Source organism: Ambystoma mexicanum, chromosome 3p, assembly GCF_040938575.1.
Source record: "Ambystoma mexicanum isolate Mex_15411 chromosome 3p, UKY_AmexF1_1, whole genome shotgun sequence".
In the NCBI taxonomy this organism is placed as follows: Eukaryota; Metazoa; Chordata; class Amphibia; order Caudata; family Ambystomatidae; genus Ambystoma; species Ambystoma mexicanum.
This window is the reverse complement of record NC_090925.1, coordinates 1,136,301,682-1,136,324,982: the sequence shown is the minus strand read 5'-3', so window position 1 is coordinate 1,136,324,982 and position 23,301 is coordinate 1,136,301,682. Positions and strand designations below refer to the sequence as shown.

Below are 23,301 nucleotides of genomic sequence, written 5' to 3'. Positions count from 1 at the left end.
GCGGCCTACTAGGCCCGGGCCGAGGCCAGCGGCCTACCGAGGCCCAGATCCGTCGTGCAGCAGTCGACGGTCGATGACTTCTCCAGCCGTCGTCGAGGTTGAGGGTCGACGTTGGGGTGGGGAAGGGAATGAATAAGAATTAAAATTATAATAACAGCAAAAGTATGGCTAAGGCCAGGGAACTCCGCAAGATGCTTCCGACCAGTATGGCGGAAAAAAACAATCTGAGGATCCTACACGCGTGAGGGATCTTGGGTACAGTGGACGTCACACTAGGGATAGTATTACTGGCACGCCTGTGTCGACGCCCATTTTCGACTTTCGAAAAACAAACTGTAATACTCCGCAGCTTCCACTAGATGTCGGCCTATGCACAGCATGTAATCTAAGCAGATTCCACAAGCCTCAGAAATATATATATATATATATATATATACACACAATGCAAAAATATATACACACACTCCAACACAAAAGATCCAAATGGATGAGGTTCACAGTCCCAGGTGATGGCTCCCTTCCCCAGGTTTCTCTTCAAGGGACTTCAAGCATCCTAAGGGCACAAATGCTCTTTGGAGTTCTCTTGTCAACACACAAAATAAAACATCTTGTAGTCAACACAAATTAGAAGTGACTCCCAACTTCGTAGGACCTTTGGTGTATTCCACTATTTCAATTTAACTTTGCTCACAGTCTTGACTTTTCACCTTGTTTATTCCTTTACCAGGACTTGATTTGTTTTAAACACTTGCAAACTTGACTGGTGTACTCTCCTGCCAGGGCTTTTAATGTGTCACTTTACACACTTGGGAACTTGACTGCTTGGTATTGTGACGGGTCAGAAATGAAAGCTGGACACAAAGTTGTCCTGTTTTTGGTTAAACACTTTTATTAACTTAAAACGGTTGGGAAAATGCCCCTTTGACAATGCTCTAAAGAGGAGTTTCCCTACCTACAACCAAAAACTAAGGATCCGTCTGTCAGTATGTAAAACATAAAAAGCTGCCCTTGTGTCCAAACAATCTATTCTGACCCTAACACTATAAACAAAATAAAGTGAGAAAGGGAAATGTCTTAAACCTGGTATTGGCAAAAAGTGTTCATAAATAAGGTTTAAGTTACTTACCTGTAACTATTGTTCTCCAGCATGGGTCTGACATGGATTTTCATGCTCATGAATATTCCCCGTCGTCAGATGGGAATCCTCAGTAAAAGATGAAACAGTTTCACTTTAAAACTGTATTTCTCCTCTAAACCAATCACTGTCCTCTGGGTCATACTGCCCCCATCCAATAACAGTCCTCTCGCTAAGTCCCTCCTCTGGCAGCCATCTTCACATTTGGTAAGCACAAAAAGTAGCAATATGAAAAAGGAAAATCCGCAGAGGAGACAGAGGAAGGGTTCGCATGTGAATCCATGCCAGACCCATGTTGGAGAACAATAGTTACAGGTAAGTAACTTAAACAGTCTCCAGCATGGGGTCGGGCATGGATTCACATGCTCATGAATAACAAATTCATAGCAGTACAACATAACACAACCACAGGAGGTGGCAAGGCTCAACAGTAGCAATTAGTTCTTACTTCAGGAACAATCTCACCATAAAACAAATAGGTTGCGTAGCACTGCTTGGCCGACTCTGGACTCCTCCCTGGAATCCCTCTCGACACAGTACAACTTCGTGAAGGTGTGCGTGGACCTCCATGTAGCAGCCCGGCAGATGTCCAGCAGTGGCACACCAGACAGGACTGCGGTCGTCGCAGCGATCGCTCTGTTGAAGCGGGCTCTTGGACATCCGGGCAGCGGTCCGTTTGCCAACCAATGACAGCGCTTGATGCAGCCGGAGAGCCACCTTGGACAAGGCCTTCCCATGGTCCACAAGGCCAAAGTTGTGAGGTCTTCCGAAACCTCTTTGTGTGCAACACGTAGAACTTCAGGGCACGAGCAACGTCCAGCGAGTGCAAGGCCCTTTCCACCAGGTATGAAGATTTCAGAAAAAACACAGTTAACACCAAAGGCTCGATGAGGTAGAATTCCGACTGAACCTTCGGCATTAAAGAGAGGTGGGTACTCAGAACCACCCTTGATTCGTGGAAAGTCAGGTATGGTTGCTTGCAGGATAGGGCCTGGATCTCACCTACCTTTCTGGCAGAGGTGATGGCTACAAGGAAAGCCGTTTTCCACGAGAGGAACTTGAGTGAGGCCTGATGCATAGGCTCGAAGGGTCCTCCCCCGCCCCATCAGCCTTGTCAGAAACACGTTGAGTTCCCACGCCGGGGCAGGAGACTTCACCGGTGGGAAAGATAAAAAGTCCTTTGAGAAATTCCTTGGTCAGTCGGTGGGACCAAGGTGACGATCTTCCTGAAGATCTGGTGCAGTGGGAGAAGCCGCCAGATGTACCTTGATAGAGGCGTGCGCCAGTCCGGCCTTGGCCAAGGATATCAAGTATGGAGGGATATGCAGGGCCATGACCCTGAGACGGGGAATCTTCTGAGACCGGCACCACATAGCGAAGCACTTTCACTTGTGACCGTAGCACTTCAAAGTCGACAACAACCTGCCCTTGGTAAGGATCTCCCTGCAGTCCACAGGCAACTTCTATCCTCCAAACTCTAGGGCTGCAGGAGCCAAGCTCTCAGGTTCAGCGATCCTGGGTTGTGATGAAGAATTGTGCCTCCTTCTCTGGTGAGAAGATCCGGAACCACTGGCAGCTTGACCGTAAGTGCCGCCAACAGGCTGAGAAGGTCCGGATACCAAATCTGCCTCGGCCACGCCGGGGTGATGAGTATCATCTTGCATGGACACTGTCTGATTGTGTTGATGACTCGTAGCAGGAGAGGTAAAGGAGGAAACACGTACAGAACCAGGCCTTCCCATGGAAAGGAGAACTCATCCCCCAGGCTCCTCGGCTGGTGGAATCTACTGGCAAACTTCTGCCACTTGGAGTTCGCTGCCATCACAAACAGATCTATCTGGGGCCTGCCCCATTTAATGAACAGGCGGTCCACCTGATCCTGACAAAGCTCCCACTCGTGTCAGGAGTGCAGTTCCCTGCTGAGGGAGTCTGCAAAGGAGTTCTCAGGTGGAGAGGGACTAGGAACATCCCTTGTCCAACGGCCCAGTGCCACAAGTCCTGCACCTCCTTGGAGAGCACTGGGGATCGAGTGTTCCCCCTACTTCCTGATGTAGAAGACAGTGGTGGTGCTGTCCGTGAAGATCCTCACCACCTTGCCTTTCAGAGACGAAAGGAACGACTTGAGGGCCTAGAACACTGCCTGTAGCTCCAGGATGTTGATATGAAGACCCTTCTCCTCTGGCATTCACAGGCATCTGGCGTGCAGATATCCAGTGTGCGCTCCCCATACTTCCATGGAGGCCTCCGTGGTGACCGCCTCCTGGTATGGGGGGTCCTAAACTGTGCCTTGGGCAATGTTGGAGAAGACGCCCCAACAGCCTGTCGCCCGACAGAACTCGTCATTGAGAGAGATCTTGTCTGTGAAGCTTCCCAACACCTGTATCCAGCGAGCATCCAGGAATTCCTGAAGGGTTCGTATTTGCAGCTTGCAGAGCCGGATGAGGTAGATGCAGGACTATGATATGCCCAGTAATGACTTGATGGCCCGCACCATGTCTGTCTTCGTCGGCAAGAGTCGTTGCACCTTTCCTTGAATGGCTGATACCCTTTCCAACGAGGGCGACGCCAAGCAAGACACTGTATTGACTCTGGCACCTAGCAACAGCGTGTTCTGTGATGGCTTTAAGCAGGACTTTGGATAGTTGATGGAGAATTCCAGATCTGTCAGTAGCTGGACGGTCATCTCTGTGTGTCCGTCAGCCAGCTCCCATGAGCGGGAGTGAATCAGCCAGTCGTCCAGGTACAGGTATACGTGTATGTCCTGTAGACGCAGATCGTCCGCCATTGATGCCGGCCATTTCATGAACTTTCTGGGGGCAGACTTCAAACCAAAAGGTGGAGCTTTGAACTGGTAGTGCTGCCCCTGCACCACAAAGTGTAGAAACCTTCAATGCTTCTTTTGAATGCGGACGTGGAAGTAGGCGTCCTCCAGGTCCAACGACGCCAAGAAGTCTCCTTTTTCCAGTTGGCCGAGCATGTGTTGCAACGTGACCATCCTGAAATTTTGGGACGTTAGGTATTTGTTCAGATGCCTCAGGTCTAGGATGGGCCTCCAGCCCCCTGTCTTCTTTCTGACCAGAAAGTACCTGTAATAGAATCCAGAGCCCCGGAGCCGTTGGGGAACTAGCTCTATCGCCCCTTTTTGCAGCATGGCCCTCATCTCTTTCAGGAGTTTAGGGACGAGCTGCTCCTGACAGGTAACGGGAGGGATCCGAGGACACATGCGTTTAAACTCCAGGCTGTGTCCTGGGGCAAGAGCATCCAACACCCATCTGTCAGTGGTCATCTTTATCCACTCGCTGATGAACTTTGTCAGCCGCCTCCCCCCCGCGGTGCACAAGTGGGAGCCTGACGTCCCAGCCGGTTCAGGCTTGCTTTGACGCCGGCATCCTGCCCTGCGGGCGGCGGCAATGCTGTCCTCTGCTTCCGTAGGCCTGAGAACGGCCTTTGTAGGCTTCCTGAATTGTGGATCTGGAAGGCTGACAGTACGATGTGGAGAAAGCATTTGAAGACCTGCTCAACTTTCCCCTGGAGGGGAAAAGAGAAGAGCAGTGCTGCTGGAGAGTGCCCAAGGAAACGGGCCGTCTCCACTTTGAGGGTCTGGATGACTTTCCAAAATCTATTATCTCTGTCGAAGGGCATGTCCGGCACCTTCGCTTGGACCTCCTGATGGAAATTTGTGGCCGTCATCCAGCCTTGGCGACTAAGGCAGACACCGTTGCCCATTTGCCAGAACCCAGTGTCGGCGACGTCCAATGCCACTGTGATGGTGTGATCAGACGCTACCTCCCCTTCCTGGAAGAGAGCAAATGCCTCCATCTTCTTATCGTCGGGGAGGAACTCCTTAATAGGCCCCAGCTTGTACCACAACTCCCTGCCGTACCTGGCTAGGATCGCCAGTGTGTTGACCGCCTTGATAGTGGACGCTGCAGTGTAAATCACCTTCTTTCCCATGGCGTCCATCCTCTTCCCCTCACTGTCCGGATGGACCGAAGACAACTGGTTGGCCGATCTTTTCCTCACAGCTGCCGATACCACCGAATCCGGCAATGGCTGCAATCTCAGGCCCCTGGGTGTGGAGTCCGGGACCCGATATTTCTTCTCCAGCCTATCCCGTTTGGCTGGAGTCGTGCAAGGGTTCTTCTTGAGGGCCAGGCCCTCTTCCTAAATGTCGTCCAGAAGGGGCACCGCCATGATCATTTTCCTCTTGGCCTCGCGCCTCTGGTACAAGAATCCCTCCTTCTTGGTTCCCTCGAGCACTAGCTGGAATAGCTCGAAGGCTCTGGAGATCATTGAGTGGAACGATCCCAACTCATCCGGTGGGGACACCCTATGTGGAGCATCCAAATGTGGAGATTCGCCATCCGCTGCGACGATATCCTCGTCGTCGTCCGTCATCGTGGCTGTATCCATCCCCATACCCGTGTCTGGGTCTGCTGGGGGAGAAGAGACCTGACGTGGTGGTGGAGGTTGAAATGGGGGTGTCGAGATGACGCTTCCTCTTTCTCTCTGGAGGCTGATCGGGAACCTGGGGACCACAGGTGCCGGAGGCATCCTCATCTGTATCTCTGACACCAAGGTCTGCAGGGTCGACAGAATATCTGTTACGCTCACCTGGCTTCCACAGAGGCGTCGGTCTGAACTGGACAGCTGCGGTCTCTACCAATGTGACGGCTAGGGCCGAGATGACAGACTGGACTGGCCCACCTAGCTTAGTTTGCTTGGCCCGTAGGAATATTCTTCTGTAAATTAAGAAAGGAAATTAACCACCCGTGGGGTTGAGCGTAAATCCCCCCACCCCCGCTGTTCTCCCCACAGATCACCTTTGATGTCCCCTCTTATAGTCTCACCTGATGGTTTGAAAAGATGAGCTCTCCATCCTGCATTGAGCGCAGGGGCGCGTTGATAACTAGTTGCTTCACTGGCTCGAAGGAATTGGTGAGTTCCAGAACAATATTGACTCCGAAAAGTATGTAGTTCGTAAGAGTTCACATGTCTGACTTTCACTCTTGTCCGATTCCTTGCAGTTTGCAGCTTGACCCCAGCGAAGAGTTCCTCGTGGTAGCTGACGAAGTTCAGGTAAGGATTTGGCTTATCCTACACAGTTCAAAAAAATAAGGTCAGAATGTAACCTGTGGCTTGCTCCCTTATTCAGGTGTGGAGAGAAAATATGAAGTTCGGGGAATAATGCCTCCGGCGGTAAAATTAGGTCTATTGTGGGGAGAAGAGTTCCCCTTGTTTGTCCCTTCGTCTCACCTTGTTGTCCTTTTGTTCCCCTTAGGGGCTAGGGTACGGCGAGGATGCAATGGAGACTGCTCCGACCCGTGAAGAGGAATATTACCCCCAGCGGTAATCAGGTAAGTATATGGGGGTAGTTACTATTGCCTCTGTTTATTCCCTTGGCTCACCTTTGCTGTTCTTGTGTTCCCCTTAGGTGCCAGAGTGCGGCGGGAACATGCAGAAGGATGCGGTGGATCGTGAGGATGCTGCGAAGGCCGGTGAGTTCAGCGCGGCGCTGCAGCAGGCGAGGCGGCACGCGTAAAATGCTTCTTTCTTCCAGCTCGAAGGCGCGGTGGATCCGGAATTCAGGTAAGGATCGAAGGTTTTTCTCTTATTCTAACCTCTTCTCCTGTTCCTCCCTTTTTCTAGGAGCTGCAGACTCGAGGCGGGCGTGGCAGAAGACTGGATGCAGGCTTGCAGACACGGTGAGCGTTACGCTGCTGGATGCAGAATAACGCGAAGCGTGTGCTGCTCTTCGGGCGTGGTTTAAATAGCCTCCAAAGTAGTCCCAGGTAAGTATTCCTCCCCAGCCCCACCCGAGTAAAAAAATAGCCCCTAGGTAAAATAGACCCTTCCAAGCCTCATTTGGCTTGGAGCTCTGCAGCATGGTCTGCATCAGGTAAGCTTGCAGCATGGTCTGCATCAGGTAAGTTCTACTCTATGAGCCTGGCGCCTATGGCGCTAGGACTGACTCTCCATATGAGCCTGGCGCCATTAGCGCCAGGACCGCACCCAAACAGCCCCTAGCAGAGGTTTTTGGGCTTGCTCAAAATAACTTGATGCCTGCTTCCAGGGTTGCTGGACCTGGTCTGGTTCCCCGAGGGTTGGCATCATGACAATATCAAGGAAATGGCCCTCGTCTGAGAAGGCAGAACAGAAAAACTAGGTAGTCGCTGTCATCCTCCTCTTCAACATCCTTGTGGACCGTGTGTAAGGACTCGTGGTCTTCGTGTCCGTGGATGAGACCTCCATGGCTTGGGCGACCGCCTGGGAGGACTGTTTCGGGTCCTCCTCTCCCCCTTCTCCCCCCCCTGATGGTCTTGAACCAGGGCCTGAGCCAGTTACCCCACTTCTGGCGTGCCAGCAGACATTGCCAAGGTCACTGTGGCGGTGTTGCGCCTTGGGAGTAGGGACATCTGAGCTGCGGGGGCTACCTTCGCAGGACTAGCGCCCTTAGCGGTCATGGCATTAGCAGTCGTCGCTGACACAGTCTTAGCCTGTGCCGTTTGAGCCTGCTTGGGCTGTTCAGCCTTCTTGTCCTCCGTCCGCGGCTTGGCAATGGAGGCGGAAGGTGATGTTGATCACGCCCTATCTACTATGGGACCTGCTTCCGCTGCGAACCCGGTGGACTCGGACTTGCGGCTCTTAGCCTTATCTTGAGCCCCCACGGATCAGGCACCCTCAAAAGACTTAGAAGACCGCTCCTCTGACGGGCCAGTACTGCATGAGGCATGAGCACTGGTCAGAGGCCTTGGCGATAAGCTGTGCCTGTCCTTCGTTATCTTCTTCGAGAACCCGAGGCATACCTCACACTCCACCTCCTTGTGGTCTGGGTGCAGGCAGTAGAGGCATTGGAGGTGCTTATCTTCCACAAACACATTCCTTAGCCCACATTTGGTGCAGGATCTGCAGTGGGACCTTCCCTCCTTCTCCGTTATGGTCAGAGGGTGCTGTGATGCTGGAAATGCATTGGAGGGACAGGGCCTCCGTATCTTTGTCCCTTATTGCATTATCATGTATGTTCTGTCTTGTTTTCCGTGCAGGAGTTCACATGGGACTGCTGGCGGTGCAGCTCTTCCTCTTTTTCATTTGGGGAACAGAGCCTTGGGATACCCTTATGGCACCCATGGGTGGGAGTACGACCATGTACTCCTAGTGTATGTCTTGGGGCACCTGTGGCCCACAGAGCAGGGTACGGGCTGGTGGCAGCTTTGTGCTGAATTGACAGGTGCCCTGCGCATCCTCCATTTTGGGATGCCCAGGCCCTGTCATTGGAATCAGTGGATTCCTGATAGGAAACAAGATGGCCCCCGTGGCCTCTTGCTTTCTATCGCCCTTTACCTTACTTTCCCCGAAGTCCCGGGAAGCCCCGACTCTGTCCCTTCCCCCCGACTGACTGGTGGGTGGAAGTTCCATATTTGGTGTTGTGGGGGAAGTCCAGGCCAGACTGTCTGGAGCCTCCCAATGACTGTATGTTGTGGGTACGCCCGTGGGGTGGGACCTGGGTATGGACTGTGTGACGAATATGCATTTCATGTTATGGATGTCTAGTATCTGGTGATTGACACAATGACAGACAGCCCTGCCCAAAACTGGTATAAATGCCGTGTGGAGTGCTGAATGCCAGAGTGCTTGTTCGAATCCACATTCCGTGTTGCGAGTGTCTAGATGGAGAAGAATGGCCGGAATGCACTGTGCGCCCGATTGTCTGCCTGACTGCCTGAATACCCTTCTGAATGATTGGTTGCCTGAGTGTGATCCAGCAGAGTGAATGGGAGAACAACAGTATATCTGGGGGCCTCTCACTGATGGAAATCGTTCAGAAGCTGAAGTTGATGCTTGATGCTTATTCTCGAAGCCGAGCCGGAAGAAGAAGGTGAACCGCTGTTCCCTTCGAAGCAATCTGAAAGCTGCTGTGCCTTCAAGAACGGATCCAAGAGAGGACCTGGCTTGGAAACCTCTTGCCGAGCTACGAGCGACCATCGTGCACCAGCTGATCTATGCCAAAGCTCCCTGGACGTCAGACCCTCGAAAGGCAGCCGACTGGCGACGGGGACTGCTGCGGAATCACGAAGAGAAGCGCCCGGACATTGAATTCCATCAGCATCGACGACCGCCGTCGCCGACCGGAGCCGCAGTGCTCCTTTGCCTAAGAACATTGAAACAAGGACTCCCTTGCTCGACATTCCCTATTGTCCTCGATCGCTTAATCAGAATGCTGTGGCCCACTGGATCAAAAACAGACAGAGAAATAGTTCCCCTTAGTCTCCCACTCGCAGTAATTAATCCCAGACATCGACCAATGCTGTTTCCGTTCCAAATTTTGGGCAGATCCCCAATTGTAGCAAGTCCAATAGACATTCTCTATTGACATATTCCTGAAGCTGCATCGTAACCACTTTCTCTAAAATGTTATCAGTCCAAGGAAAGTTTGCAAATGGGCGGTAATTATGCAGATTATCAGGATCTACATTTGTTTTTTTCAACAGTGGAGGAATTATGGACGTTTACAAAACAGGTCATAAAAGGAGTTATGTCTGGAGCTAAACGCTTTGCCATACAGGCAGGAATATGGAACTGCAAGTCGTTTGTAGTTTTGAGGACAGCAGGACACACCTGATCTATTCAAAGACTATTAAAAAAAAATAAGAACAGTGTACTACTTTGGTATTCCCTCTCTCCATCAAGATTTCCATGTCACGATAGCTGGATGCCTCCCTTCCCTCTACTTCCCTCTCGAGTTTTAGATTATCCTGGATTGTTTTAATCTTATCTAGGTAAAAGGTATTAAACGCAGTAGCCTGCGCCACTGATTATTCTTGATCTGAGGGCCTGATTTGGACGAACTCAATTGGAAATGACCAAAAACAACTCTTGTGCATGGTCTGCAGCTGCGTCTATCTTTCCAATTAGGAAATCAGACTTCGCCCCAAAACCTCCTATTTTGTACTTTTTTAAGGCTGCCTTGACCTTATTGGCCCATTCTAATGTTCTGTATTTTTGCCACGTTCTCTCCATGGCTCTATACGATTTCTTCAAAACTGACAAACTAGGGTTGAACCATGCTTGTTTAGGTGCTTTTAGTCTCAAAGGAGCATTTAGGGCACATTCAGGATACAGATATTGTCCATAATTATAGCACCTTGTTTTAGAAAGGAGTCACATTTAAGTGATATATCAATAGAATCTAGTCCTTTCCTCAGTTCAGTACCAGATATTTTCCCCAGCTCTTTTGACTTACAAACATGTACCAAATATTTGGAGCAGAGGGGTTGCTCTCTAAGCTTATTATGATTCACTGAAAAAGGCCTTAAGTAATGGTCTGCCCATGAAATTGGTAGTGTATCCTTCACAGATGTTCCCATTCCTCTAGCTAGTAATACATCTAGGCTAGGCCCATGTATGTGGAAGGCAGAGACTACTAATGGTGATAAATCATGTATCTACATTACTTCCCATAATCGTTTAGAGTCCGTCTCTGAGTGTTCCTCAAACCAAATGTTGAAGTCACCCAAACAGAGAAGTTCTTTATATTTGTTGCCTATGGTTGTAAAATACTGGTCCAGTCCTTCCACAAAAGAGCCGGCTGAACCTGGCGGCCTGTAGGCAAGCAGTATTCTCAAGGAGCTGCTTGGTGAGGTCCATAGAGCCAGGTGACCAATCTCAGTAGAGTCATCCCATTTTAATGATTAAAAGTGGGAGATTTTTTATCTGCATCTATAGATCACTGCAATCCCCCCACCTCTCTTTTTAGTACGATCGATATTTTGAATTAAATATCTCTCTGTTAATATACTATGCAACATCGCATGAGAGGTGTCCCTAAACCAGGATTCTGTTAAAAAAAGAATTTCCAGTTTGAATTCCTCTAGGAGGTCACTTATTTCGGAGGATTGGGCCACTGCTGACCTAGCATTTAGCAATGCTGCATTAAGATTTGCGCCCTCCTAACAACCCCGATTCTACAGTGTTAGGTTCGCTGTTATTTTTGATGCCCGAATCTATAAAAATTTAGTGCATGAAGCGAGAGGTATTCATTATGGTTCCTCATGCTTCGTAGCATATTCCGATCATATTTAATACAATCCATGCTGCCACCATAGTCTCCCATAGATGTGCAAACAACTAAAAGTGTCAGTGCCCGGGGTACTAAACAGATGTAGTCCTCGTGGTTTAATATGTCGGTTTGGCACCAAAACGGGCAGCGTCCCCTGCTTACCGCCGAATCAGGCCGCAAACAGAGCGCAAAGCGCTGACGCAAGTCAGTTATGGCCTGTGTTGCCTGTAAAAGCGCATCACAGCCAGAGTGTGAGCGCTGCTACCTATGGGAAATGGAGTTCAACCACAGTGCTACTTGCGCTCAGCCGATCCCCTCTGCTCCTGTTGAGCCTTATATAAGTAAAACAAATGTATAAAACTATATATTTAACTATAACCTAGTAGCCCTCAATTGTCAAACATATATTAGCCCAAAACACTCTAAATATTACATTTTTAAAAAAATTTCAAAATTAGTTAAACTGATTAAACAATTCAATGACAGTAATAATAATTCCACAAAGCTAGGTAACACCAGTTAGCAGTCCCGATCCTAATGAACGGGGACTGACTGTATATTCCAACAAACTTGCTCATCTCTTTGGTGAAAGCCTCTCCGAACAAGAGGCCTTGTGCGGCTTCCCCTGCCTCATATGATGCCAGATCTCCTAGCTTTGAGTCAATATTTAGGAGTAAACCATGTCTTCTTTCCAAAGATAGGGTGCAATTGGCGTTCCCTAAGAGACAGACCGCCCTCTGTGCCCAACTGCTGAGTGTGTCCAGGTCCACCGATTCTCTGGGCTCTTTTTGCCAGATCCATTAATTTTGCGATCGGCCCGCTAAGTCTAAGACTTTCTCTTGGCAGTTTTTTCACAATCTGTCCATTCCTTTACGTTCGTCCTTAGACGCTTTAGTCATGAATGTGATCATGCAGGGATCTAGCTCCAGGGTCTCTGCGACTTTCTCCGCCAGCTCTGGTCGTGGTCACTCTTGACATCATTCGCAGTCTGGTGTCTTTTTATAGAGTCTTACAAACCCTCTGAGCCATGTACAACACCACTCTCAGGGATGGCTGGCAGTGTGTGGATCTAGGGTGTCTGATATTGTCCGGATCGAACATGAAATACTTGTGTAGAGGCACGTTATAAATGCCATATCATATCTGACTCTCTTCCTCCCCTGTATACGCTCAGCTGGGGGTTTCTCTCCTACAGGCCTTTTGAAGGGCCTATCGTCTTCTAATGATGTGTTTGTGTCACCTATATCGTGTGTCTCCGATGTTGTCGTCACAGTAGGAGGCTTGGAACTGCTGACTTCAACAGGAAAGCGTCTTGCAGCTTTCCAAATGCGTTAGCAGCCTCTGGATCACTCTCTCAACCTCATTAGCATGACCTGGGGAGTAGGAGTGTTTTCTATTCCTGGTCTGTGCCCTGTTTGCTCACCTCTTTCTGTGTGTCAATTGCAGATGTGCTCTGTACTGACTTAATAGTTGTAGTCAGTGTTCCACACCCAATTAGTGTCTCCAGCGTATACAGGCCCTCATGCATGGGTATGACCCTTAGTGCCACTGCCTCTATCAGAGAGTCCCCTAGCACCTTCTTAAAGCTGAGCACGAGGTCGCTGTTTTCGCTTGCCCCTGAGCAAGCTTGGCTGCCTTCGCTCCAGCTATAGCTATATCTTCCATTCTGGATAGGGAAACTAAGTGGAGCCATAAAGCATTTGATGTTTTAATAATCCAGCTGCAACGTCAGGGGTGCTAGAGTGCGTCTTGATGCCTGAACTGGCAGGCTTAGATGCACGCCTGCTGGGATGTCTCGAGCCATTGTATGATGGTGTGGGCCGTTAGAGACTGCCTGTCTCTTGAGTGAGTTCCGCTATGCTTCGTTAATTAACTCTGTGAGGTATTTGCTGTGGGCACTGCAGGATGCGGACATACATGCCAACATTTTGGATCCCATGGGAGGGAGATTTTATCACAGGAAGTGGGAGAATTAAATGCCCCCATTGAACTGCATTGGAGTTCGAGATATTTTAGGTATGACACAGTCAAAAATAGCAACAATTTTGAATGAATAATCGGAAGGGTTGACATGTATGTGCTGAAGTTGGCTCAGTGATGTCCCTTTGTAGTGAGGGGTGGGTAAATGTGTTGGTCTGCCTCGTGGGTTCACTCAGAGCACTGCTTGTCGAGGGCACTGTTATGCAGGAGCTTGCTCCACTCTGTTGTGCTTCAGGAGTGAGGCATTATTAGATGCTCCTTGAATATCTCTGTCACTAGCACACGGTGCTAGCGTGTCTAGTCTAGTGATCAGCTTGCACTGAAATTTCATCTGAAATTCAGCGTCGCACGGCGACATTCGTCGCCGGCTTGCGCCTACGTAGTATCAGTTTTTGCACTACGTGTGCATATGTAGAAAGGGAAGGGTCTCCGAAATCTGTATGAGATTGGGATGAGGCCTCTCGGGGTGAGCTGAATTACTCAGGCCTCTGATCACTCTCGGCTTGTCGCTCTGCGTTGTGTGGATAATTCCACTGCGTTGCCGACAAGCTGCTGCCACACACATGAAAGTGCGTGCAATTATGGCTCAAAGTCGCGTTGGCGCTCTGCTCCATTAACTTGTCTGGTATAACTACTTTTCTAATACTTAAGTTAAAACTCTTCATAGTAGTTATTGACGTTTAAAACACATTACTATATGCTCTGTGTTTCAAGTGTACTTATCCGTCTGAAGAGCAGAAAAAGAAGAGGAAGGCACCCAGGCAGAATGTGATGTTTAGAGTCCAGGTGAAGGAAGTCAGTAGAAGGAACTACAGGGCTGAACAGGCTGATGGGGATATTTAGTTCCTAGTTTTTTTTTTTTTTAAATAAAAAAAAAGATGAACAGATTTTACAGTTAACAGATACATTTTTAAACTGCTGGAGAATAAGAAAATAAAGAAGTTGGAGCATAATGTTTGCCTCCCGTACTGACACAGAATAGTATGCACTGTGCTACGAAATGCTCTTATGGGGAGTGGCAAGTAGGGATTGTGAAATTATACAAGATTTGAGCAATATGGGCTGTTTGACAAAATGTCATCCGGAGTTGCATGATGTAAAATGTAACTCATTGGCTGTGCAATGACAAACATTTTCTATTTTTTAAACTGCTTACTAATGATCACTTTTGTGGATTGCCATTCATGAATACGTATTCTCAAATATTGGCACATTTTCCACAATAGTGTGAAAGAATTCTGCTAAATCTACATTAACAGGTAATGGTGTATGTGGCTGGACAATACAGACAACTTTGTAAAGTCAATAACATAAGTGGGGGTGCACATTATTTTTTTTATTACTCCACTCCACTCAACATCTGAATAGTTCTTTGCAGACTCACATTGTTGGGGATAGGCATAGGAGGCATCTTCACTCTTACTAGTGTTTCTAGTTTGCAGGCTAAAGCAGAGGAAATCATAACCACATTCAGCATTTCCAAATTTCACCTACGAGATGTGAGCTATTCGGATTTGTAAGGCTCAAGACTTGGACAACACTTGAAAATTCCATTTAATCCTTGCCAACCTGATAAGAGGTTACCAGAATCAAACATAAGTAGTTTATCTACAGTAATGGAAAGTAAAAGTTGCAAGCCATTTACTTACCGAGTGAGTATTGAGGTTTTCAGAAACCTTGGTGGAAGCATTTACAGAATCATCAAGGACACACGCAGGAAGGCAGTCTGCTGCAAGTGAAAATTTAACTTTTTTCTTGCAAACAGAACTTCTTAATGTAGTGGAAAAACTCAACTGCAATAAAAAAACAATACAAATTAAACATATCAAATCCTATAAACACACGCTCTAAAAGAACATATGGATACAACTAGGGCTAAAATACTTTAAATGTAATATCACACGCAATGAATAACTAATACCTATGAGAAACCTAGGGGTATTGTCACTGCTAGATACCCTGGATCCCCTTCTCAGGTGGCCAGGGAAAGGCCATCGCTCTTGGATCCCGATCCTGGGGGTGGAAAAGCGAGGGATGATCACCTGAGTGGAGGGTCTTTTGGAACAGGGAGTGGGGTACCCTTAGGAGAGACATGGTATCCCCCCTTATCTTATTGAGGCCCACCCAAAACCTTCCCCTACCTTTAGAGGTACCCCTAAAGCTGTTTCCCTCATTTCCCCACATATAACATTAAACAGTACTCAGATGAAGAAGAGGCAACTAAGAGTAATGAACACCACACATTTTCACCACTTTGGTACTGGGACGAGGAAGATGCTTGCAGGGAGCTATGATGGTCAGGCATGTCTCTTTAATTATGGCCAGGCAAGTGCTCATTAGAGACCCACACCTTCAGCCTGTCAAGGGGCTGCAGGTATATAAAGAGAGACTGGTAGAGAACAGCAGTGAGCAAGGAGGCAGCCTGGGTGTAAGAAACCAGCAGGGGACCGTGCTCCCAAGGAGGCAGCCGTGGTGGGAAACTGCCCAGAAGACTTGCACAGCCCATAGCCAGTGGGCGGTGTAAGTATTGCCAGTCTGGGAGACTCAGAGACCTGTGCTCAGCAGCAGGAGCTGCGGGAGCTCACCAAGAGGAGAGAGCACGCACATGTCCGGTAAGCAGCATTCTGGTCCCTGGCGTGTGACTGAAGACACATGGCAGGCGAGCGGAGTTCGAGATGGTGAGCTTCCCGATCTCCAAAGTGAAGGAGAAGCAGAGGGAACCGCCGGAAGGAGACGCCACAAGCCGGTGAGTGTCGGGGAGGAAGCGTGTACATTGGGCGCTCCTACAAACATATATTGAATACCGAATGAATGGCGCTTTACAAATAAGCTAAAACAATGCTTATTGGATATCAAATTAAATGGAACTTTAAAAATCAAGCAAAACAATGCCTATTGAATACCGAATTAAATGAAACTTTACAATCAAGTGAAACTAATGTTTATTGAATATCAAATTCAATGGAACTTTAAAAATCAAATGAATCCAAGACTTATTGAACACTGAATTGAATTGAAGTTTTAAACTCAGCAAAACCGTTGCATATTAAATACTGCAATACATAGAACTTTACAATTAAGCGGCATGAATGCTTATCGAACATTGAATTGATTTAAACCCTGAAATTAAGCATTCTAAATGTTGAATGGAAAAAAACAAGAAAACAAAGAGAATAATCCCAATTCCAAGGGGAAAACAAATCATAGAAAAAGGCACAAGTGTGACAGAGTCATAAGAAGGTGGGCGTGAGTAAAACACCCTTAACTGAACTTCTGTGAATAAATGTAGAGTGACGAGGCCAAAGACTGGAAAGGCTGTGTGACAAGTGAAGTCAGAGCCAAGAGGCTGATAAGGAAAGCCAGAAGATTGTAAATCTACACATCAAAGCCAAGAGGCTGAGAGTCAGGGATCCTGGTTGCGTGGCCTGTGATGACCGGACTGTTTGGTCTGACAACTGCGCCTAGACCAGTGAGCCCTCCATATTGAAAACTCAAAGACATTGTGGTAACAAAGACAAAGTGTCGGTGAAGCGAACCCTGAGACTTCTGGAGATACATTGTGGGGTCTTGAGAACAAAGCCTCAAGACCTTTTTTTTCTGTGAACTGTGTTGCTTGGAACTTGGGGAAGGGAACCCCTGAGAATTTGTTTTCAACTATCTCACCATGAACTGAAGAAAGGTGTTATTGAGACTTTTTGCATTCCACTTTCTTATACTTGGGGAAGGGGAGCTGAGAGAAAGCTGCGAGCTGTAAGGAGCTCAGAACTTTAAATTGAATACTACTTCCTTATATTTTGCCATACCTACACATTGGTTAGCTTTAGTTGTGAGGGCAAGTAAACTTTTTGGACACAGACACTTTTATGTTGAACTCTTTGACTCAGGTAGGGAAATCCCACCTTACCATAGGGCAAGTTAGGCCTTCTACCATCCTGACATTTGATTTAATAAAGCATTTTACTTTGAACTTTTAAGTCTGCTGTCTGTGCCTTGCTTCATGATACCCTCACATACCATAAGGCGTGAACCTAAAGATTTATTTAAAAAAGCAGTCACTTACTGAATAACGGAGGTAAATCAGAAAAATCAAAACTGATTTAGATAACCAGCCCTTTGCAAATCTAAAGTTGCATTTTAATAACATCGTTGCTATGTAGCGCTTCATAACGGATATCTCCCGCTCCAATGCACTGCAATAACACATTTTACCCAATATAATGGTAATGATTTTCTCGTACTCGGCACAATGAATAGCTGAGTCAGCCCTGCCAGAATTCGGACTGCTGAAGTACAGGCAGGCTATAAGAGAGGATAGCACTTAAAGTGTGAAGTGTGAAGTGTGAAGTATCCATACTGACATCTTTAAGAAAAGAAAATATCTAACACAAATCAAACTAGCTGCCGTGGGTAAAGTATCAAATCACCCATCTACAGTATATTCATAGGTTGTTTGTAATGTACATAGTGCTATTACCTCACACGATTTAGTCTGTGGCCATGAATGTGCAAATGCGTCTCACTGAGTTTGAGTGGCCACAAGAGGAGGGTTGGCAAACGACTGCATTTTAAGAATGCTTGTCATTGTTGTGGGTTCTGTGACGATTCACCAGGTCTCGTCACTTCTCCCCAGGGGGAGCCCTTTTCTATGAGGCTAGGGAGGTGAGGCTGCTACCCAAAAGTCCCTCTAGGGGTAGTAGTATGTGCCAGGATCTCATAATGAGGGACTCCCCTCCTGGGAATAAGGATGTCCACCTGGGGAAAAGTCTCCATACCACCACCACAGAACATAAACCCCTACCCTTTTCATCCACTACTGATAGTAAGACAATGTGCTATTGTGAGGCGCTGCCTGTTCCAAATGTGAAGTATACTGGGACAAGGAAGCACACAAGAAGTACCTGGAATGGATATGTGGAAAAGCAACCATCTACTGTGACGAGATGGCCCTGAGGAGGCATAAGGAATGAACAAGGAATTCTTAAAGATGGTGGTGATGTTATGCAAAGGCGGAGTAAACAAAATAAAACAACAAGCAAGAAAGAACTCTAGGACGTCCATCACGGAAGATGCAAGTCTGCGAGTGCAGACTGGGAAGTTCAAACTGGGCATTTTGGAGCAGAAGCCGAGCAAGTCTCGATAGGGAAGAGGTGAGCAGAGGGACGTACGTAATCAGTCCAACTGGCTGAAAAGAAGCAGACACGCTGAGGTCAGAGAAGGACTGTGGTGGTGGGGTGACCTACTGCGGAGTTGTGCAAGAGAACAGAGGAGAAGCGAACGCCATGAAGCAAGACCTGCAGCCCCATGAAGAACCGGTGAAGTATTCCCACTAATAGTATTTTGTATTTTATTTTGTTTTATATAGCGCCTTACACCAAAGCACTTTAGATAGCATTAAAACAGTACAGGCAGTAGGATCAATTTTTAAAACACAAGTATTTCAAAATTGCAATAGGACTTGCTAACCAGATGAAAGTAAGTGAGAGCGTAAAGAGGCTCGAAAAGGCGGAGTCAAAAGTAATAGACCGCAGAGAGAGAGAGGGAGAGTATTCCAATTCAAAGATGCGAGGAGATAAAAAAGATAGGAAACAAGATTCAAGATTAGGCACAAGGAGGAGAGGGAACAACAAGACGGAAATGAGAGGCCGACCGAAGAGGATGCGAAGGAAAGATAAAAAGAGACAAGCAAGGAAAGATAGGGAGGTGCAAGACCATAAAGTGGTTTAAACACCAGACATAAGAAATGAAATTATAGACGTTTATGAAAAGGAAGCCAACCAAGTTGAACCAGGAAGGAAGAGATAGTCACGAAGAGCAAGTTGACCAATAACACAAACAGAAACATGAAATACAGATTTAAGTGGAGCCAAGCAAGAGATTGGAAGCCCGAAAAAAGTGCAGTAGAGCGGTAGAAAAGTTGTGAAAAGATTAGAGCAGACACCAATAATTTTGTTGCTCTAAAGGTCATGAACAAACAAAGCTTTCCCGAATGTTATAGAGATGAAAATGACAGGAACCAGCAGTAAGTGAGATGTGGGGAGTGAAAGAAAGATCTGAATCAAGAAAAAGACAAAAATTATGCACAACTGATGAGATGGGTAACTGAGCCGGCAGAAATGAAATAACAGAAGGTAAGGATGCCAGAGAAGACGAGTTAGAAGGAAAGATAATTACCTCTGTTTTTGCTGCATTAAGGACAAGAAAGTGATCGGCCATCCATGATTGGAAAGCCATTAAACAAGCAATAAGTTTGTGGTGGATCTCATCAGAAAAATGTGGAAACGAAAGAAAAAGCTGTGTATCATCAGCGTAAAAATGATGCAAGAACCCAAAAGAGGAGATAACCAAGGCTAATGAAGAACTATAGAGGGAAAAAATAAAAGGACCAAGGACTGAGCCTTGACGAACGCCACAAGTGAGTGATTTTCAGAGGAGACCCCAGCCCAAGAAACTGAAAAAGTTCTCTGAGAGAGATAAGATTCGAACCAAGAAAGGGTAGAACCAGAAAAGCCAAAAGAAGAGAGCAGAAATCAAGAGTGTATGATCAACAGTATCGAACACGGCAGAAAGGTCAAGAAGTATGAGAAGAGAAGCAGGTAACGGGAAAGAAAATTCAGGTAAGTAGGGACCAGGTAAAGGGAAAGGACAGAGGACGGAGGACAGAGAACATATTTTTGGACTGACATTCTGACAGGCCACTAATGTTTTCCTAGGTTGAGGCAGGGCAAGCCTAGGGTGAGATAGATTTTTTCTTTCTAAATGTTTGTAACCCCAAACATAACCCCTCTTGGTCCATCTCCTTCTTCTACACCCTCACAGTTCCCGTCACATTCAGGGGCCTCTTTACTTCAGCGAGTACTGTGGCATGGGAAGCTACAGTAGAATAAACACACACATACACTACACACACAGCGAAGATGCTTGCCCAGTACTGAAGCACTTCTGCGCAGCCAGACATTTTATTCTCAAGCTATAATAATGGTGATGGCATCATCAAGTCCACACACAGGACAGTACAACACAACATTTCTACTTTTCCATGACTAGCTAATGACTTAAAACTGGGATGAACTAAACAGCAAATGATTAGTCAGAATGCAAATCATGGTGCAAAAACATCAGTCATATCAGATGCAGTTTTACAGTCACTGAGGGGGAGCCCTCCCCACTCTTAGAATATCGGACAGATGGTGTACTTGGACCTGTGTCTAAAGGGGCACTTTGCCAATCCACTTGCTGAAAGAAATCATCCTCTGGCTGGTCTCCTCTACTCTAGACAATAGTTCAAAAGGTTCTTCACAACAGTTTCCTTCAGGTACCTCTTCCTCTCTCTCGACAAGCACTTCAAATCACCTGGAGTATTACCTACCAGAGGTGGCGCTTCTGCTATGTTCCTAAAAACACAACCATTTCTCATAACCATCTATTACAAGATACTCCTTTATCTCTAACAGCCAACGGTTGGGGCTAAAATGATGAGCATAGTTTATTGGCTGTTTTACCAACACAGTTATCACACCTCCTGATGTCCGAAGGCACTGTGCGTCTATGGCTGCTGTCCTTTGCATTAATGACTAGCTGTTTTTCTCAGACCACTCCAATGTGATGCTGGGAATCTTTGGAAGCTTGAGCAGGTACTGTAGCCTTCACACACTGTTCCATGAGGGCCTCTGCTGGGGTTACCCTGTGGGTGAATGAAGAGTTGTCCAGTATTCCCCTAGGAATTGATAAAGTGAGTGCCGGACACAGAGCCCTTCCCCTTGGGCAATACTAAATGTCTTCTTCAGCATGCAGATAAATAGGCCCTGGATAAGACCGGGGTGATGCATTTATGTTTGATGCTCAGGGATGACAGGAAATCATGGAAGTCTTTCCCTTGAAACAAGGGGTCATTGTCGATTTCTGTTTCTTCTGTCAGGCAGTGTGAAGCGAAGATTTTTTCCAATGCAGCTATTACATCGCTCACAGATGTGGACTGCATGAAGTTCACTTCAGGGTATTGAAACCACTGACCTATCACCAGAAGGAAGTGTTTATCAGTGCTGATCGTGCCAAAATCCAAGGCAAGTGCCATCTATGGGCTCTCGCTTCTCGACAGTGATATTATAGGAGATTGTGGGTTGTTGTGGCGGATGCTTGGGGCCATATGCACCAATGTACCAAACTCCCTCTGTGCTTCAGGCATGGGGAACAATACATTTTCTCTCAGGCAGTCTTTGGTCTTGGCACATCCCTGATAACCCGTAGGCGCTACCTCCAGCAGGTAGTTGTGGGGGTACTACAATGTGAAAATCCTGTAAGACTTTTGAGCGAGATGGTCAACTCAATCCTGACTTTTTATAAGCTCTGCAGTATTGCTTTGGCTTCCACAATACGATACACCTGATGCTGAAGAAGTTCTCTCCATGTGCCCATAATGATGGCCTCTAACACCATTTGTAAACACTCATCTAAAGATGAGGCCACCACCATTTCCTGTATCGATATTGATACAGGGATAGCCACCCTTGTGACCATGCAACAGGCCACAAGATAATCAGTTTTAATTTCCCCTTTTGTAGTATTGGAGTGTTGTGACAAATAGTCCTTCGAGTTGTCACTATCTGATTGGTAAATTATGGTCACACCATTCTCCTGGAGCTGCAGGAGCCATTTGTCGATCCTCGAAGGGTGGTGCAACGCTGGACCCAACAGGATTTGAAGCAAGGGCTTGTGATCAGTCACAAATATCACTGGCTTCCCACATACATGCACTTGATTTCTTTCATCCCCACAGAACAGCCAGGGCTTTCCACTCTAGGACAGATAGGACCCTACCCACATAGGCAACTGGGAGGATATGCCATCTTTATCTTTTTGAATTACAAAAGCAGCTAGACCAAATTGGCTGGCATCCACCAGGATTACCGAATGGCCTGCAGGATCTCAAAATTCCATGGTGGAATCAGCAGTCAGAGTTGGTCTGATGTCCTGGAAAGTGGCATTGTCTAGTGCCATCAATGTCCATGGATTCCTTCCTGGTCATATTATGCAGAGGATCGGATAGGCTGGGTAGAATGAGGAACTGCCCGCATGACAACTATACCCAGGAAACTCCTCACCTCATGGGAGCTGTTTCCAGATGGACGTCCTTCATCTTCTTCAGGTCCACTTATAGTTAGTCTTTGTTTTCATAACCTGGAAAGTATGTTGGACATTCATTCCAGGTGTTCCACTGCAGTCCGAGAATATATCCGGATGTCACCCCTCAGGGAGTCTCACCAACACACACCTTATGGTGTGCTGTGGAGTGGGGGGGGGGACATGGCCCCAGCCCTGAAGGTTATACTGGCGAGTACCTGGCAGAGCTCGCTTCAACAGTTCTCGCCTCCGACGTGTTTCCTTTTTGGCATATTGAAGCGTGTTTTAGGCTGTCACTTTCCTAGGCAAGGCGGCTTGAGGAGACGGAAGCTGCCATATAGCAAGTGGGCTAGCCTGCCCAGAGCCGTGTGTGAACTTTAGAAATAGCTGTACCCAAGATGTATTGTATTTGTTTTCCATCCTGATCATGTCTTGCTGAGCGTGAGAACGCAGCCTGTGCTGAGACGCTGTCCTTGTACCTGATACATTGTTTATCCCAATGCCTTACTATGCCTGAAACCTCTCTCTCCATTGAAAGGCAAGAATAGTCTCGGGTATAAAACTCAGTGACGGGAGGAGCGTGAAGGTTGTTGCACCGAGTCTCGTTTGTCGTTGGATTGCCGTTTGTCCTGTATATGTGCTGCTTTGCTGATTGCGGTTAATGGTCGTTCACCAATCCACTGGATGAGTCTGTGGTTATTTTTCCACATCAAAATCGGTGCCTGGGACGTCTGATGATCCCTGCCCTGCTGGAAAACTCAGGGAACGCTGGACGCAACTCCCAGTAATCCCAGTGGGCACGAGTACGACGATTTTGTCAGTGGGGAGAGCTGGCATGCATGGCCGAGGCAACCAAGGGAGTTGAGTGAGCAGATGTGGAAGAAACGCTGAATGAAATGTGCGGGTCGGTGAGCGCAGTTCATTGCATTGCTATTTGCCATGTTTTGTGTATTATGGTCTAGAAACTAATTGGAATGAGGTTTATTTCTGGTTGAAGGAATTCCGAGAAAAA

The 23,301-nt window shown here is 47.2% G+C and overlaps 1 protein-coding gene across 1 annotated transcript in view; it reads right to left on the bottom strand.

Annotated features, from left to right (window-relative positions):
- Positions 1-23,301, bottom strand: part of MEIKIN (meiotic kinetochore factor) — a 1,264,509-nt gene that overhangs the window by 476,895 nt on the left and 764,313 nt on the right. The window contains exon 10 of the mRNA XM_069650059.1: positions 14,822-14,965. Coding sequence (XP_069506160.1) covers positions 14,822-14,965 — 144 coding nt within the window. The remainder of the gene's footprint in view (positions 1-14,821; positions 14,966-23,301) is intronic.